Source organism: Pan troglodytes, chromosome 7 (genome assembly GCF_028858775.2).
Source record: "Pan troglodytes isolate AG18354 chromosome 7, NHGRI_mPanTro3-v2.0_pri, whole genome shotgun sequence".
In the NCBI taxonomy this organism is placed as follows: Eukaryota; Metazoa; Chordata; class Mammalia; order Primates; family Hominidae; genus Pan; species Pan troglodytes.
Genome location: NC_072405.2, coordinates 36,238,306 through 36,256,576, shown reverse-complemented (window position 1 = coordinate 36,256,576; position 18,271 = coordinate 36,238,306). Strand labels below are relative to the sequence as shown.

General features: G+C 49.4%; 1 protein-coding gene across 2 annotated transcripts in view; it reads left to right on the top strand.

The window, feature by feature from the left end:
* SCARA5 (scavenger receptor class A member 5) overlaps positions 1 to 18,271 on the top strand; it is a 125,930-nt gene that overhangs the window by 89,581 nt on the left and 18,078 nt on the right. For both annotated transcript variants that reach the window (XM_016959272.4, XM_024345099.3), the window contains one exon: positions 1,427 to 1,483. In XM_016959272.4, the coding sequence (XP_016814761.3) occupies positions 1,427 to 1,483 (57 nt within the window). The remainder of the gene's footprint in view (positions 1 to 1,426; positions 1,484 to 18,271) is intronic.

Here is an 18,271-nt window from a genome sequence, read left to right as displayed (position 1 = left end):
TTCCCCAGGCTTTCTACTCCTCACTTGTTAAAATGAAAACTAAGAAAAAAGTACTGCTAATCATTCCCACTCCATGTCTAGGGTGATCTCTTGATCTTGGATCACTGAGAAATTTTATTTTACTTTCTGGTCAGTGATGAAACAGGCTGAGGTTTTCCTTTCTTTTATGATCCCATTTTAAAAAGTTGATTTTAAAACAGATTGTAAAAGCAGCACATGCTTGTTGAAAATAAAATTAGAGACTGGGCAAGGTGGCTCATGCCTGTAATCCTAGCGCTTTGGGAGGCCAAGGCAGGTAGATCACTTGAGGCCAAGAGTTCAAGACCAGCCTGGCCAATATGGCGAAACCCCATCTCTACCAAAAATACAAAACTTAGCCAGGCATGTTGGTGCACACCTGTGATCCCAGCTACTTGGGAAGCTGAGGCAGGAGAATCGCTTGAACCCGGGGAGTGGAAGTTGCAGTGAGCTAAGATTGCACCACTGCACTCCCGCCTGGGCCTGGGTGACAGAGTAAGACCCTGTCTCAAAAAAAAAAAAAAAAAAAGAAAGAAAATTAGACAACATAGAAGTGCATAAAGCAAAAAGTCTCCACCCCTCAGTTCCCCCAGCTCTTATTCTTTAGAATAACTACTGTCAATGCTTTGGAGCACACCCTGCCAGATCTTTTTCTGAGCACATTCTTATATATGTATATGGCTGCCTTTTTCCCGCCCCCCCCAAATCTTGGATCATCCTGGGCATTCTCCCCTGGAATTTGCTGGCTTGATTTTTTCACCAGACAGCATGCCCATGGGCTTTTGATTGGCAGATGTCTTTCTGGGGGTCCTTGGAATAGAAGTCCCTTGTCATTTTAATGTCCAGTGAGTGGTGCCAGGATTTTCTACTTCTTTGTAGAGGGAGATGCCAGCTGGCCAAAGAGGTCTTCTTTAGCCATATCCTGGGAAGGAAATGCCACAATTCCCCGGTATCTCACACTTATGTTTTATGGTCTCTCCCACAAGAAAACCTGCTCAACATAGAACCCGCCTCTCCCCCTATTTAACTAAAGCCCCCTCTCCTTTGTTTTCCCCTGGGCTCATTAGAACAAACTTGGATGTGGACTTCTAAAACCTTGAGTGTTTAATAGGACTATCTTTGACTTGTCTTCTTCCCACAAAATTCCATGTGCTCTTTGGTTCTTTACAAACAGGTGGGATTTTCTCACCCATGCCTCCTCCTCCTCGGGGTACCCAGGGCAGATGGCAGAATTGGCTGCCCTCTTCTCCTGCCTGCTGGGCTCTCCAGTTGCTGCTGGCTCCCGCCTGAGGGTTTCTCTGGTCTCGAGTTCATCAGGTCTTGAGTTCATCAATCTCCTGCAGGTAATATTTTATTCACAATTAGGATTTCTTTCCATTTCTAATGCCAGTTTCCTCCTCTGTTTTAGGTGACCGAGGCCCAAAAGGAGAGAAAGGAGAGAAAGGAGACAGAGCTGGGGATGCCAGTAAGGACATTCTGCTGGGGCCATGGGATATGGTGTTGGCACAGGGCTAGCTGTCCCTCGAGCAGCCCCATAAGTTTGGAGTTTCAGAGGCTGGAGCCATGGCTGGGGCTCAAGTGTCAGAGGAGGCTCCCTACCTTTTTTAGGGCTCTGCTGGTCTAGCAAGAGTTGCTGATAGACCCCAGGGGCACTGGCCACATTTCTAGAGGTGTCATAAACCTGGCGGTTGTGTGCATGGATCTGGAGGCTTCCCCCGGTCACTCGCTAGCCCAGCTGGTATAATCTCTATGCCTCAGTGTTCTCATCTATAAAATAGGGATAACAGGAGTCTTTACCTTATAAGGTCATTGTGAAAATTGAATGAGTAAATCTGTGTAAAGTGCTTATGATCATGCTGGACACCTGGTGAGGACTCAGTACCTGTTTGTGATTATTATTCTGTGTAATACGCCCACTCAGACACGCTTCCTAAAATCATCGGAGGTGCTTGCACAAATTCAGCTACTGACCTTGTTAAAGGCCTCCCCTCCCTGGGTGTTACACAGGGAAAGGTGCAGAGACAAAGTGGCATCGCCTTTGTTTTCCCCATTTGCCACTGATGGAGGAGTGACGCTGGAGAGCTTGCGATCCGGCAGACCACCCGGTTAGGAGTGGGCATCTTTCTGATGCGGTCCTTGCTAGAATGTTGACAAGGGGATCAGCTTATTTAGTTGTGCCACTCTTCTAAGGTTTACTTTTCCCCTAGAGGGCTACATGTAGAATCTTGGAGACTTGCCAGAGAAGAATGAACAGAGTCTCCTAGCCAAGTTTAAAAAGGAGCAAAAGAAAAAACACCAAACCCAGCATGTGGTGTTAGTTGGCTCTGTCCCAAGTGAGGGCGCAAGCAGAATATCACTGCCTCTGGCATCTAGGCTCCGGTCTTGGCTCTGGGAGGATGGGGCCTGGGGAACCAGTCCCTGTGTTAATACCTTCCCCCCGGACACTCAGGGACAGGGGCCACTGCAGAGTCACAAGCTGGACACAGAAAGGGGTCTCATGACACCCAAATAAATCAAAGACTATCAGCCCCACCAAAATTCAACGCAATACCACAACCTACAGCACCACTAATAATTAGCCATAGGCCTCCATAAATAGGAGAAGGTTTCGAAGAGAAACCTACAAACCCTACAACCAAAAGGACACTTAAAACAAATAGAGCATATGCCATTATTCCCACATGGACTATAACCATGACTAATGACATGAAAAATTATTGTTGTGCTTCAACTATAAGAACACTAATGGCCAAGACCTGCAAAACACTCTCGCTAATAAAAATTATTAATTACTCATTCATTGATCTTCCCACACCATCTAACATTTCTATATGATGAAACTTTGGCTCACTTCTTGGTGCCTGCCTAATCCTCCAGATCATTACATGATTATTCTTGGCCATGCAGTACACATCAGACACTTCAACTGCCTTCTCTTCAGTTGCTCATATCAGCTGAGATGTAAACTACAGCTGAATGGTCTGCTATTTTCATGCTTCCTTGGTCTCACTAGGTCCTTCAGATGAGATCAAGCACACTCAGGATGGTATGGTGCAGTAGGCCCTTCACATGACACTTTAGTCCCAGCTGTGCAGGACCAGAAGGAGACCTCACTCCCGAAAAGAGGCCTCCCCAAGGCCCCCTGACACTTAAACTTGCCCCTGCTTTCTCTCTGCCCTCCCCTCCCTGAGGCATGATTCAGGATCAAATAGGAGCAAGGCAGGTGACAGCACCTTGTCCTTGAAAGTGATGGACTTGCCCGTAGAAAAACAAGCAAGTGCCCAGGCTGATCCTGGACCCCCCACACTCACCTCACCTGAAGTGCTAAAGTCCACAAGGCCATCTGCGAGCTTCACAGTACTTCTAGCATTCTCTAGAGTCCCTTTCCAGGGCTGCTTAACTGGGTGTGTCTGACTGAATAAGGCCATCTAGTAGACCTGATCTGATCCCTTTTGTCTAAAGGGCTGGGTCCTGAATGCTGTCTTCGGGGTGCTGTTTTTCCCTGCTCTGTTTGTTGACTGGTTTCTGACAGAATGCTGCCAAGGTAGCTGAGAAGGATCGTGGCATTTAGTTCTGAGAAATAAACAGCTCCTGATGGGGGTGGGCAGGAAGGGAGGAACTATGTGGAAAGATGGCTTTGAGATCAGAAACACTGCCCGCATGCCAGAGGGGCTCTTGTCGGGAATTCTCTGGCGGCTCTTCTTTCAGCAGACTTGAGACTTGAGAGAGCAAGTGAGGAGGTCGAGCCAGCAGGGCGTTCCCCGTGCTGCGGAGGATGCGTGGTCTCTATTCACCTTGCTCCTGTGGGCCAGGCTGGTGGGCTCTGTACTGGGATTGGGCCCTGAGGCCAGAGCTACGGTGCAGGGAGGTGAGAGCCAGAGCCACAGGGGTGCGGGGCTCCCTGGGGATGGGTGGGGAGGCGTGGGGGGAGGCCACCCCCTCCACTTGGCCCTGGAGCCTCTTGACTGTACAGCAAGAGGTGACATCAGCTCTGGACAGCCTCCCCTCAGGGACTGAGGCTTTCTTTCCTGCCTCGAAGAGCTACACCCTCATTGCAGCCCAGAACTCAGACAGAACCCAGAGCCTAAGCTTGCACAAAGCGCTGAACTTTTCTTTCCTGCTCTCTGACAAGCCCCCCACCCCCAGTGGTCTCCAGAGGCAGTGAAATTGGGAGGTGAAGGGGCTGAGCAGAGACAGCTCCATGGACAGGAAGCTCTACACAACATGAGGAGGACTCTGGGAGACCCAGAGGAATCGTAGAACAAAGAAACTGGGAGGCCAGCCTCCATCTCCCCATTTTCAGAGGCCCATAGGGGAGGACAGACTTCCTCATGTCCTTAGGCCAGGGCTGAGGCTGAACAAAATCCCCAGCCGCTGACTTCCTGACCCTGGGATGGGGGCTTCGGCCCCTGGTCTTGGGTAGTAGGGCCGGGCTCCTTAAAACCCCAAGTAATCCCCTCTTTCACTGGTAGCTCCAGATGCAGATGTAAGGACCTTGGGGCTGGAGGGGAATAGTTGTCGCGATTCAGGGCTGAGGTCTGTGCCTGTCCCATTGTGGGGTGTCTTCCCACAGCCTCTGCCCACCAGCTTGCTCTGACCACAACAACATCAAGCTGTATTCAGCCTCCTGCTTATGTTTCCAGGGAATTCCAGTCCCAGAAGCATTAACCATATCCCTGAGACCCGGGCTCTGTGGGGGAGAGCCAAGGCTCAGCTTTCAGAAAAGTGTGGAAATTCTGACGGACATGGTGCCCATGTCTGAGGGTTTCTTAGTCATTCCCTGCGCCCTGGGAAGCCCCACCGTAGGATCTACAGGGTGGGAAAAAAGCGTTTGCAGCACCAGAGAGCTACCCTCCTCCACAAGCCAACATCGTGCGGGAAGAGCAGCTAACCAGGGTGGCCTCTGCTAACCCCAAGGCCTTTCAACCCTCCCAAACACCTCTGAAGCCCGTGCCGTTAGCAGCAAAGACCTAAAGTTCCAGCAGATGGGGATGTAACTGTGCAAAAGGGACTGGTGAGAAAACATGACAGACACCCCTCACTCGGGACGTGGAAGTTGGGGGTTTTACCTGGAGGAGGGCATGCCACAGAAGGCTTCTCAGGACCCATCTGAGTCCACATTAAAATATTTTTCAGAACAAAAATCTTGCCATTGTTTACCCATGTTTTGATCTGAAGTCATAGGAGTTTAGGGTTGGATGGGTTTCAGACCCATTCCTCTCTCTCGCCCAACCCCATCCCACCAGTTTTCAGAACAGAGACCAACAACAGAGAGATGAGAGGAATCCCCAAAATCACCCAGCCTAGGTCACGGCCAAATTGGGTCTAGAATCCAGATGTCCCGATTTCTGCTTGATGAGAGATAAAGGTTTTTTTCAGTCAAGGGCGATATCAGTCATTCCGTGACATGTTTGGCTTTTGGGAGTTTGGCCAGGAAAAAAAAAAAAAAAAAACCCACTACATATACATATCTCAAGAGAGAAATACATTTGTTTTACCCTAGTAGATGGTCCATTTGCAGGAAAAATAAATAGTGTTTTTGCAACTAAGGGGTGGGTGAAGAATTCAGGTTTTTTTTAAGTCCCACAGCATGAATTTAAAGCAGGATATAAGTTCAGATTGTTTAAAAAATCTTTCTCAATTTGGTTTCACATGGAAAAAAAATATGCAGATGACACCAGGATGAATTCTAAACCAGAGTTTGTTGATGGTTATCATTCATGGCTTAGAGCACTTGAAAAATGTTTAACACTTCGTACATGTTTTCAGTATTTAGGGAAGTAAGTCTGGGGACGAGGGGAGCTGTGGGCACCCCAGCATGCAGTGTAAACTCAGAATAAATAATCAGAGGAGGAAGTTTCTAAACAGTTTTCCCTGCAGCTGCTGAGATGTTTCTGTCTCTGTTTTACAATCAAGGAGGCAGAATCCTTTGGAGTCCTTGGACTCCCTTCTCCCATCCCTGTGCCTAGACTTTGCTGTACCAGGTGCCCGGGAGAATCTGTTTAGGATAATGGAGCACCAAAAGTTAGCCTTATCTCAGGCATGGAGAGACACAGCGACTGCACCATTTTTTGTTTGTTTTTTGTTTTTTTTGGTTTTTTTTTTAGATGGAGTCTCGCTCTGTCACCCAGGTTGGAGTGCAGTGGCACGATCTCGGCTCACTGCAACCTCCGCCTCCTGGGTTCAAGTGACTCTCCTGCCTCAGCCTCCAGAGTAGCTGGGATTACAGGTGCATGCCATCATGCCCAGCTAATTTGTGTATTTTTAGTAGAAATGGGTTTTCACCGTGTTGGCCAAGCTGGTCTTGAACTCCTGACCTCAGATGATCTGCCTGCCTCGGCCTCTCAAAGTACTGGGATTACAGGCATGAGCCACCGTGCCAGCTGACCCAAGTCTTAAAGAGTAAGTTCGTGTCCACCAGGTGGATGTGGAAGTTGAATGTGTCCCAGGTAAAGAGAACCATGCTTGAAACAGCATAATGTTGTCTGATCCTCCCAAATAGTACAGCATGGCAAGGGTTTGGGATGTAAGAGACAAAAAATAAGGCTGGAAAGGAAGGTGGGGATAACCAAGGGCATTGCAGTGGTCAGGAGTTTAGGCTTGAGCCTCTGGGCACTAGGAAGCCATCCACAGGATTGTAATGGCGGAGCCTTGGCTGTCCCTGGTGGCCCTTTGCATGTGACCAATGCCTGGTGCGTGGTAGACAGACCCTTCCTCTCGGGAAAGGCCACGTTCCAAATCCAAGTTTCTCTTCTGCTCCTGCTCCTTCTCTTGTCTGCACTTCCACTTTGAGAAAATCCTGTTTTTCAGAAACATTTCCTGAGAAGATGCGACCCCAACTCTATGCAGTTCTGTAGGAGCAGCGCTGGTGTGGAGCAACGAAAAGGAAGATTCATTTCCCCTGCTCACTCCCACGCTGGTGACCCCAACTGTGCAGGTGTTTTGCACATTGACCAATGCCCCAACCCCAGCTGGGTTTCCCACTATTCAATTCCATTCTGACATAATCTACCTGGAGTTAGTGAAGACCTCACAGGGTAAGGGCTCAGTCCCACAGGCTGCCCCTGACTTCAGATGAAATCTCAAATCCAAGCTTCCAGAACATATAAGCAACTGGCTGAAAGTCGGAGATTCCCTTTAGACCCCCTCCGTGGGTTTGATTATTTGCTAGAACCCAACTCACAGAACTCAGGAAAAGTTAGGTTCATCAGTTTATTATAAAGGACACAACTCGGGAACAGAGGGATGGGAGAGATGCAGAGGGCCAGGTATGGGGATGGGGCGCAGAGCTTCCCTGCCCTCTCTGGGCACGCCGCCCGCCAGGTACCTCGATATGTTCGGCACTGCACCTCTCTGAACCCTGTCCTTTTGGGTTTTTATGCGGCTTTCATTACATTAGCATGACTGATTAAATCACTGGCCATTGTTACTTGAATTCAATCTTTGCAGCCCCTCTCCACTTCTAAGTGGGGCTGAATGGTCCAACTTTCTAATCACGTGGTTGATTTCCCTGACAATCAGCACCTCATCCTTCGATCCCACCCAAACTCAGGTATGGTTGGAAGGGGCTTACTATGAATTTTAAAAAGATGCTCCAGAGCTATTTCAGGAGTAGGGACAAAAAGCAAAGTTTCTCACAAGAGATGCTCCTGTCACTCTTATCGCTTAAGAAGTTACAAGAGTTCTAGGAGCTCTGGCTGGGAGCTGGAGATGAAGACCAAATACTTCTTATTATATCCATATCACAGTAACAAATCTTAAATCCAAGTCCTGTTTTCACCTCACTGGCTGTGTGGCCCTGAAGCTAGTCGCTTAGCCTCTCCGGCCACAATTTCCTCTTTTTTCCCCGGTTCTGTGCAGAGGATGGGATCTGGCCTTCCAGACATTCTGGTTTCCCAAGATCCCATCTTAAGCCTTCCAAAAACAAATCCAGTGACTCTTCCTGAAAGCTCCCAGTGACCCCTTCCATGGGAGCTTCTACACTGCTGTGTGCAGAAAACAGTTCAATTCCGATTAATCCATGCTGTGAGTGGTTTGATGGCTTCACATACATTCAAGAGGACCTGGAAAAATTAAAGGCCTGGCCCCTTTAAGAAGTCTGGTGGTAAAATAAGGATGTGCAGAGGCGCCTGCGAGTCAGGGACAGCTGAGCTCGTTGTATTACTTTCATCTCTTTAAAAGACATTTTCAGCATCCCTGGCCAGAGGGAGAGAGACCAGAGTTGGGCCCGTGCCCTGGCAGGGAAAAAATGCTTAGGCAAGGAGAAATGAAGCCCTTCTTGGGAATCCTAAGAGGTCATTAACAGGGCCACTAATATTTGTATTCTGGATATATGCTAACTGAAGGCAGGAACCAGGGCCAAAGCCTGGGAAGAACTGCTAGTTGGAAGGAAATAAACAAGGCACTGTGGAGTTTATGTTCAGAGTTAGCAGCCAGGTGAGTGCGTGGGACTTGGGAGGCGTGGCTGCTGTGACGCCTTATCTAGTGGGGGCATTTCACACGTAAGTTGAGGTGGCCAGTCTGACTGCTGCCTAATCCCTGTTCTTCTTATGTGTGTTGCCTGCTGTGTCTCCACTTCTCTGCGTACACAGGCAGCCGAGCCTGCGGTGCCGCCCTTCCCTCCCCACCAGGGATTGGCATCCCCAATTCTCTGGCAGACATGCAGTGGCTTTGGGGGTTTGCCCTGCAAGAAAACTGTCTTAGTAATACCCACATCAGACAAAGGTGAACACGGAATCATCTACGAAAACCAGTGAAAGAAATGATGCTGGGATCTTTGATGTGGGTTTTGAACAAAGAAAAGTTTTTACGTTGAGATGTACATGAAAACCAAGAGTGGTTTGACTGTTTATTTAGAAAACATTTCAAACAAACTTGGGAATCGTCCTTAATCTCCGTGACCCCGAGCTCCCGTTATGCTGGGAGTGAATGCAGCTGCGGGCTCTGCGGATTGAGTCCGGGAGGTCCCCGGGAGCCTTTGATGTCACTGGATCAACTCTCACTGCCACTACGTGAACTTCACAGCCCTAGGTACCCTCTGTCCTTTGACATGGAAGCCACCCTTGGAGGGTGTTTGGGGCCAGCTATCTAGTTGGACTTACTTCCCCTGGGGCTGGATTTCAGCCTCTTCTTTTTCTTTTTTTTTTTTTTGAGACCGAGTCTCACTCTGTCGCCCAGGCTGGAGTGCAGTGGCACAATCTCTGCTCACTGCAACCTCCTGCTCCTGGGTTCAAGCGATTCTCCTGCTTCAGCCTCCTAAGTAGCTGGGATTACAGGTGCACACCACCACGCCCGGCTAATTTTTGTACTTTTAGTAGAGACAGGGTTTCACCATGTTGGTCAGGCTGGTCTCGAACTCCTGACCTCAAGATCCACCCGCCTCAGCCTCCTAAAGTGTTTGGATTACCGGAGTGAGCCACTGCGCCCGGCCTCAGCCTCTTTTCTTTAGGGAGCCATTTGTCGAATTCAGATGGAAGAAAGAGACAGGCGAAGCCATAGTAAACCTCCCTGGGAGGTCTTGGGGCCATGGTGGCAGGAGGGGGTATATGGCTGCCTTTCTGGCTGACTCAGAGGTTTGAAAAGTCACTTGCCATGGTGCCTGGGTCCCCTACCATGATCCTCAGGGGTTGTATTGAGTTCAACACTATTGAGAGGCAACCACCCTGGTCACTGAGCTCCTGCATGTTTCAGAATAACTCTGGGGTATGTCGTCATCCCATCTAACTGAGGAGGGAACCATGCTGAGAGTTTACACTCCTCACCCAAGGTCCTAGAGTTAGAGAGGGGTAAACCTGGTTCTCAAGACAGTCCTGACCTTTGAGGATTTATGGTGCAGAGGTGGAGAAGCATCACGGAAAGGGGACTCAGACCTAGAACCTAGAGGAGGAGGAAAACTGGGATAGGAACTAGGGCAAGGAGGGGATGACAGAACCCTCCCAGGAAGGTCCACTAGCCCTGGGCACATGAACCTGAGCCTTCAAGAAGGGTGCCTTACGGATGTCAGCACCTCCCCACAGGGTGTACAGCAAGAAGGGCTGCAGGCCTGATGAAACAGGCACATAGCATCACTGTCTTCTCCTGGCTCTCCAGCATTTCTTTCTGGTTTTAAATGTTTGTTGACTCTGACCTCTCACTGCCCTCTGAGAGGTTCAGGAGCTTAAGAAAGAACAGGATTCACTTGTCCACCCAGGCCACCCAGGAAATTCCTACAAATCCAGCTCTAAGCAGAGCTTCTGGGCCTTAACAGCATCCTCCCACTGTGATGGGGTGAGCTCCTGGTTCAGGACTGGGCAAGGAAAGCTCTTCATTTATTATTTGATCAGACACACTTTTTATTGAACACCAGGTAGCCAGGAATAGCAAGATCAGAGCAAACTTCCAGTTTCCAGAGAATATGAAGCACGGCTGGGGAGACAAAGAGGGGAAGTCACAGTTTTTAAAAGTCCAGTACGATCCTCAGGGCAGTGACAATGCGGGAGATAGTTCTGTTGCTCCTTCTACCCAGCAAAGTCCCAAGTACCCCGTGTGACCCCTAAGTGGAGACACAGCACTTTGGAAACCCAGGTGTGGTCCTGGCGTGGCCGCCTTATCATGTGACCTGGAGAGAGTCACTCACTCCCCTTCTCTGAGTCTCAGCTTTCTCACCTGTAAAATGGGACTAACACCACCTACCTTAGGGGAGGACAGCAAAGACCCCATGAGACCTGCTAATAAAAGTGCTTTGAAGAGTTGTAAAGGAACATATTAAGAGCAGATTCCCATTAGGAAATAGCATTTTATAAAGCACACCCACAGGCCAGACAACATTTTGAAAGCGATGCCCTCCAGGAGAGCCTGATCAGAAAGTCCTTTTGCTTTTGGGATGGCCCCTGTCCTTCCCATATGGATCACATTTCCTGCCGAGCAGTGTCACCTCAGCCTCAGCAGAGCCCCTGTGCCTCAGGCCGGCTGGGGGCACGGGGAGTTCTTTCTTTACAAGAGAATGAAAGTTCAACTTCCTTAATGGGCAGATGGTCCGAATTATCCCTAGGGCTCTACTCTGCAGCTGCAGAAAATCAGAGCGTATTTTCTCAGCCCCATGTGTTTATTTCTATTCTCCACGACCTCCTTTCTTTCCTCTTGTTTTGCTCTGGCAGGGGGACTGGAAGGCAGGGAAAACAAACATAAAGGAGCTGCAATCTTCCAGGCTTAGGGTGGGCTTTCCCTCTGCTTTTCTGTAGAGGCAAAGTTCCCTGGACTTTAGGTCCCTTCTGGTGCACAGCCAAGCAGGTTTTGGGGTATTTAGTGACCAGCTCCGTTCTCAGAGCCCCTCAAATGCTGTGAGTCCCATTCATCCATTCATTGCCCCACTCATTCATTCCACACCATCTGTTGAGCACTGGAACGTGCCAGGCTCTCTGTTTGCTGCAGGGATGTGATTTGGAACCACAAGGATGCAGAATGGTGGCCCCCTTCACGCAGCTTCGCATGGGGAGTGCAGAGAGACACGGAAGAGGGAATCACGGTGCAGGATTTCTCATTAGTGGGGAGCACATGCTGGGGCCACAATCAGGGAAGCCTTCCCAGAGGAGGTGACATCTCTCTGCCTTACTCACAAGGCCCCACAACTAGGGAGTTGTGTAGCCGGGACTTGATCCCTGGTCCACACTCTCCCACAGAGCTTCTCAGCCTTGGCTGTGCACCAGAATCACCTATGAATTGTTTAAAACTGGCCCCTCGCACTGGTGGGTTTCAGAGCTTCCCAGGTGCTTCCCCGATACAGTCAAGACTGGAGCTACTGCTTTCAGTCTAAGACTCATTCCCTTAAGCCTGAGAAGAGTGGATCCGGCAGACCCCATAGGGCTGTTGTGAGATAGATGAAAAGCACTTTATGTTTGGAGAGGGCTGTTATTAAATATTTGTCTTAAGTATTCAGCCTGAGAGTCACCTCTGTGGATTGAAAATAACAAGCCTTTGCCCTTCTCTCTGACTCTTCCATGTGGCAGCTGTGTGACCCTGAGCAAATTTTTACTTGACTTTTCTGAGCCTGTTTTCTCTTCTGTTAAATGAGCTGTAATAACTAACTCATGGAGCTGCTGTGAAGAAGAAATGAGCAAATGCACGCACAAAGCACTTTGCACAGTGCCCAGCCTGTGCACGACGGGACCTCAGTAGATAATCATTCTCTCCTCTTTTTATGCCTGACTTGAGCTCTGTCCTGGGTAGTACCCAGAACTTGGCTGTGTTGTCGCTGGGTTTGGGGATGGCCCTGAGCCAGGTGTGGCCAAGCCCTGCTGGCAGTAGATAGCTCTGAAGTTACCCTAGCCTTGGAAGCCAGTTCTGAGAGATGGCAGCCACTGGCCACTACACAGTCCTCCTAAACCCGCTGGGGGTGGAGTAATGAAACCACTTGCTCAGTTGCGCTGAAAGAAGGAAAAGGCTGTTCCTCATCTCACACCCCAGTGATAGCCATGAATCCCCAAGCACACAGTGTAAAATAAGGTAGGGAATAATCAGATGCAAAACCCTGGGATGTCCAGAGATGCCAGGGCGAGTAAGTGAAACCAGATCCTGGCTTTAAAATCCTGTAATGCATTCCCCAGAGATGCTGTCGGGTTCCCTTCCATTCCCAGAGGCAGAATGAGCAGCTGTCTGGTGTGCTACAGAGAGGAGAGGATCTGTGCGTTTGAAGTAGAGGGGAGGGGTTCAAGGCCAATGTCCGAGACCCCTTCCAGCTCCAGGGTTCAGGGGCATCTGGGGTAAGACCCAGCCTGCTTTGCCTGGGACGCTGCTTGTCTGACATATATATTTACAAAGCAAAGAGAGCAAAGAAATGTTTGTTTTGAGAGGAGAATCCCCACATAGTAGATTTCTAAGGTCTGCACTAGGAGCTCAAGCGTGGTCGCAGCCCTAGCATTGCATTCCTGGGCCATTCCAGAGCTGCCTTGCTTAACAAATAACATCCAGTTTGCATCAATGTACAGAAAGTTGCTGACAGCAGGAGTCGGTCTTCTGCCTCACGGATGCCCTGGTCCTAATATGCTAAGGAGCCAGGAACCAAGCCCTGGGGAGAACAGAAGTTAGGAGGAGACTCATTCAATTCGGGGGATGAGCCTTTTTGTTCCTGCTTCCTATGAGTGCAAAAAGGCTTTCAAGGATGCATCCCTGCTTGGCCACTGGTGTCCAAGCCATCCCAAGCATGGGGACCCTTGGAGCTGACCCACACGCTGCTGGGAGGACTGCCACCTGGCCAGGGGTGGGAGCTCACAATGATGAGACCTCACGCTAGGTGCCAAGTCCTTGACATGCCCTGTTGCTCCCAACCGCCACCGTGATGTCCACTTTAAGAAGAGGTGAGAGGCCGGGTGCGGTGGCTCACGCCTGTAATCCCAGCACTTTGGGAGGCCCAGGTGGGCGGATCACGAGGTCAGGAGATCGAGACCATCCTGTCTAACACAGTGAAACCAAGTCTCTACTAAAAAATACAAAAAATTAGCCGGTCGTGGTGGCGGGCGCCTGTGGTCCCAGCTACTCGGGAGGCTGAGGCAGAATAGCGTGAACCCCGGAGGCAGGGCTTGAGTGAGCCTAGATCGCACCACTGCACTCCAGCCTGGGCAACAGAGCTTGACTCCGTCCCCCCCAAAAAAAAAAAAAAGGGTGAGGTATGGAGAGGCCACTTCCGGCCTATGGTGGAGCCAGAATCCAATCCTGCTCCTGAGTCCAGCTGCCTCTTTCCACCCTGCTGAGTTCTCTCCCCACAGGAATCACCATGACAGTGTGTGATGCCTTGCAAATTCCTAATTTCCCCAGGACCCGCAGAGGCAAGTAGCTGATCAGTTCTCAGATGGGTGCATGGGATTCACAGGTGCCCTCTTCAGGCTTTTCCAGTCCCAAGGACCAGAGACTCATCCGGGTCATTTCAAGTAATGAGGATATGCAAGGAGATTTGGGATGACCAGGACCCATAGTTCAGGTGGGCCTTGTGGATCCTGGCATGAGAAGGTCACTCGGAATCCAAGGCCGTTCTGGGGGCCACTGCCCTTTGGCTCAGCTTTTCACTGGGAGGCCTCTTCTCCAACATGGCTTATTGATTCCACCATCCCTGCCTCTCAGTCTCTTTGTGTCTGCTCAGCTCTCTCTGTATTCCCCAGTGTGAACTCCTGGGAGAGGTGGCCCTGCTAATCTTCATCAGAGAGGCTGGGACAGAACTTCTGCGTCAGGCCAATGATTCATGGTCTTTCCCACGTGGAAGGCAATGCCCATGGGCTGTGAGCATGGCACACACCCAACCAGCCTGTTGAGAGCCACGCTGTAACCACATCTGACGTCTAAGACAGACAAAGCTGGACCCTAGTTACAGTGATAAGAACAGATTGTAATCAGCGATAACTATTGCAGCAGGGAGGAGTCCAGCATGAACTGAATGCAACCTCGATGTATACAGAGGTGACGGGTATTTTAAGGGAAAATGAGGGATTAGGGAGAAGGAAGAGTGGGGACTCAGTAGAGTCAGGGAAGTGAAAAATTACAAAAAGCAGAAAGCTAGTTCATGTAAAACCCATCTGGGTTTGATAACTGGTGCTTATCACCGTGAGGCTTCTGCATCCCACGGGGGACAGGGGCCCTGCCTTTAGGTGTTGGCTGGAACATACAGGAAATTCTTTTGGTAGTCTTGCATTTTCTCAGGCAGGCACTTTAAGGGGGTCCAGATCATCCTAGGAGCGGAATCTTGAGCTATTAGAAACTATATTAGTAGGCTGGGCGCAGTGTCTCATGCCTGTAATCCCAGCACTTTGGGAGGCCGAAGCGGGCGGATCACGAGGTCAAGAGATTGAGACCATCCTGGCCAACATGGTGAGACCCTGTCTCTACTAAAAATACAAAAAGTAGCCGGGCATGGTGGTGCACACCCATAGTCCCAGCTACTCAGGAGGCTGAGGCAGGAGAATCACTTGAACTCTGGAGGTGAAGGTTGCAGTGAGCCGAGATTGTGCCACTGCACTCCAGCCTGGATGACAGAGCGAGACTCCTCCATCTAAAAAAAAAAAAAAAAAAACCTATTGTAGTTCTGTTCACATCTATACAGACATGTCTTGTGTCTTTATAGAGGAAAGGTTGAGGTTCAGGAGAGCCTGGCTACAGACTCTTTGTCACTGATACCCTCAACAACCCTGAGAGGCCCATGTGACAGTGAAGAAATGAGGAAGTCTGAAATGGCTCTCAGACTTGCGAGAGCACTTGCAGCTTACCTGGACTGGCCCTGCCCATCCAGTCTGTGCCCTGGGCTCCCCTCACCCACACGCTGCCTGCTTCAGACCCACACCTGCCAGGACAGCCTGGAACTGCCTCGCAGCATTTTGCATCCAAAGAAGAGACAGGGTGAAATACCTCTGCGTCCCCAAGGCTAGATCAATACATGTTTAGACATCAATTAGCAAGGCGGGGATCTAGAATGACCTTCAGAAGGGCAGCACAAATCGATGAAATCCAGGGTCAGGCCCCAAGTCACTGTGTGCACAGCGAGCTGTGGCCTCCGTCCTGGGGCAGCACCTTTCCCACCCCTCCCACCCTGAGCAGGTGGGATCTGTGGGTGAGAACAGCACCCATTCTGAATATGCAGGCACTGGAGGTTGAGACTGGAACCAGGGAGGTACAGGGATCCGGAGGCATTCAGAAGGGGATTCCAATCATGCTTGCTCATAAAGTCACGCACACATCTACCCATTGCCCTCCACGCCATCTATTCAGCATTTAGGGCCCTCAGCCAGCCACGTGTCATGTTAAGTGTTAAGGGGCCATGGACAAAAAAGACATGGTCTCTATTTCCAAGGGAAAATAGTATATGTGCTTGTAACCCTCACAGATGGAGAGCAGTGCCACCTGGTTCTAGGAGTGCCAGCCTACTCCACCCTGGGCCCTGCTGGTTTAACCTCAAACTGTCTTCTCTCTGTATTATGGTTTGTTACTGAAAGTAGCCAGCATCAGAAAGAGAAGTGGTCTCAAAAGAGAAGGATCTGGCATCCCAGTAATGGCTGGTGACTTCTCTCTCAACCTCAGTTTCCTCATTTCTAACTGAGGGTTTTGGAGCCCCTGAGTTCTCTGCCAGCTTTGACATTCTGTGGTCTTTCTTATCTATTTTAAACTCTTAGTTCATTTGAGTGAGTCCAGGGCAAAGACAACACTTATTTATCCTTGCATCCTTAGTGCCTAGCACAATCCTGGAATGTGGTAGTAATTCCATACCTGCAAATGGATGGATAAATAAATATGCAATTGAAAAAATAAACACAGACATTGATAAAATATACATAAAGAATTAATACAGATAATGCATTTTTAGTGCTGCAAATCTGTGCACAGGAAGTAGAATCACCCCGGACTTCAACAAATATTATCACTTTCCTCAAAAGCTAAGGCTGGTTTATCCTTCCCCTGCCTGCAATCGTTGACATGTTCATTTTCAAATGCAAACTCAGCAATGGCTGTGCTTCACAAAGGCAACCCTGTCTTCTTGGTTCTCCCATAAGACTCAGGAGAAACCAAGCTGTTTCTATGAATTTTAGTTAGAAGCATTGCAGTTCCAGGGTTAAAGTAATTGTTTTTCATGTAACTGCTCCATCAAAAGGCATCTTGCATCAAAGTCGTGATGCAAATTGGTGGACCATGCTCAGGGATCTTCTGAAGAAAGGATTCTGGGAAAGAAAGGAGGGTGTAGATGGAGAATTGGCCCGAGGGCTAAGTCTCAAGTTCAGGCCCCAGCTCTTCTGCTAGCTACGGGATGACTTGGGTAAGGCACGTCACCTCTCTGGGCCTCTGCTCCCACACGTGTCATGCAAAGAGTGTGGACTATGTCATCTTCAAGTCTCTACCAGCTGGCAAATGCTATGCTTCACCATCATTTGTGATTATTGGAAAAGCCCAAAGATGGTATCACAATTACCGAAAAATGACTCCAAGCACTAAGTAATGGGACATCTGTTGCCGACAACTAAGCTAATGGAAGTTGTTCCTAGTGATATCCTGAGAAAATGCTAAGATTCCTTGTCCAGACCCATGCCTTGATCTTCTCCATGACCTGGCCTCATCTGTGCCTCAGCTGTACCCTCTTTACTGGGGAACAAGCTCAAGCTTTGAGAGATTTGGGGCCTGTAGAAGGAGGGTGGCTGAGGACCATGGGGTTGGTCCCGGTGGGGCCTGGGTGAAGGGCAGGCTCAGTACAACAGGTCGAGGAATGGGGAGGCAGGTGCTGTGGTCTGGGGCTGCAGTGAGGCAGAGAGCTCCAAGCCGAGGCTGGAATTGACACTCCAGAAAACTTGTGGGGTGAAACAATGAGCCCCTTGATCTGGGAGACAGCAAGGAGGCTACCCAGCCAGGAGCCAGTCTCCTGCCCTATGTTCCCTCAAACCACTTTCCTCTCCTAGGGTTACACAGTGAAACCAGGCAGGGATGCTCTGGTCTGGGCTTTGAGGTGACAGCACTTTTCTCTTTCTGCTTCTCTGTATCAAAGGGAAGAACCTTGGTCACAGGGTGTTGATGGGGCTTGTAACCAAACCGAAGTGGGATCTTCTTGCCTGGCGTGGTAAAGCCAAACATCCATACTGAAGTTGTGCAGTGGGAGGAAGCATGGTGTTTATTTGCAAGGCACCAAGCAAAGAAAATCTGGTAGCTCACACTTAAGACTCAACCTCCTGGATGGCTTACAAGCAAGGCTGTTTAAAGGCAATGGTAAATTTCAGGAGAGCAGAAGTTACAGGCAAATTTCTAAATCAATACATGGATGTTATACATTGGTTTGGCCTAAAAAGGTGGGAAATCTGGAAGCAAGGGCTTACAGGTCATACATGGCTTCAAAGACTTTCTGATTTGCAATTGGTTAAGGAAGGGAAACTTTGTCTAAAAACTTGGGTCCAGCAGAAAGGAATATTAAGGTCTGGCCTGTGGATGTGACTTCTTCCAGGTCCTCAGAGCTAGCTAGGTGCCTGGAATTTTCCTTTATTCTATGGCACTGGAGAATAAAGAATAAACACAATCATTAGCTGGGCATGGCAGCATGCACCCTGTAGTCCCAGCTACTTGGGAGGCTGAGGCGGGAGAGAATGGCTTGAGCCTGGGGGACAGAGGTTGTAGTGAGCCAAGATCATGCCACTGCACTCCAGCCTGGGTGACAGAGCCAGACCTTGTCTCAAAAAAAAAAAAAAAAAAAAAAAAAAAAAGTCTGTCAATCAGAGTTCAGGCCTCAGTTTCTCCTCATTTGGGGTCTATATGCCAGCAAATC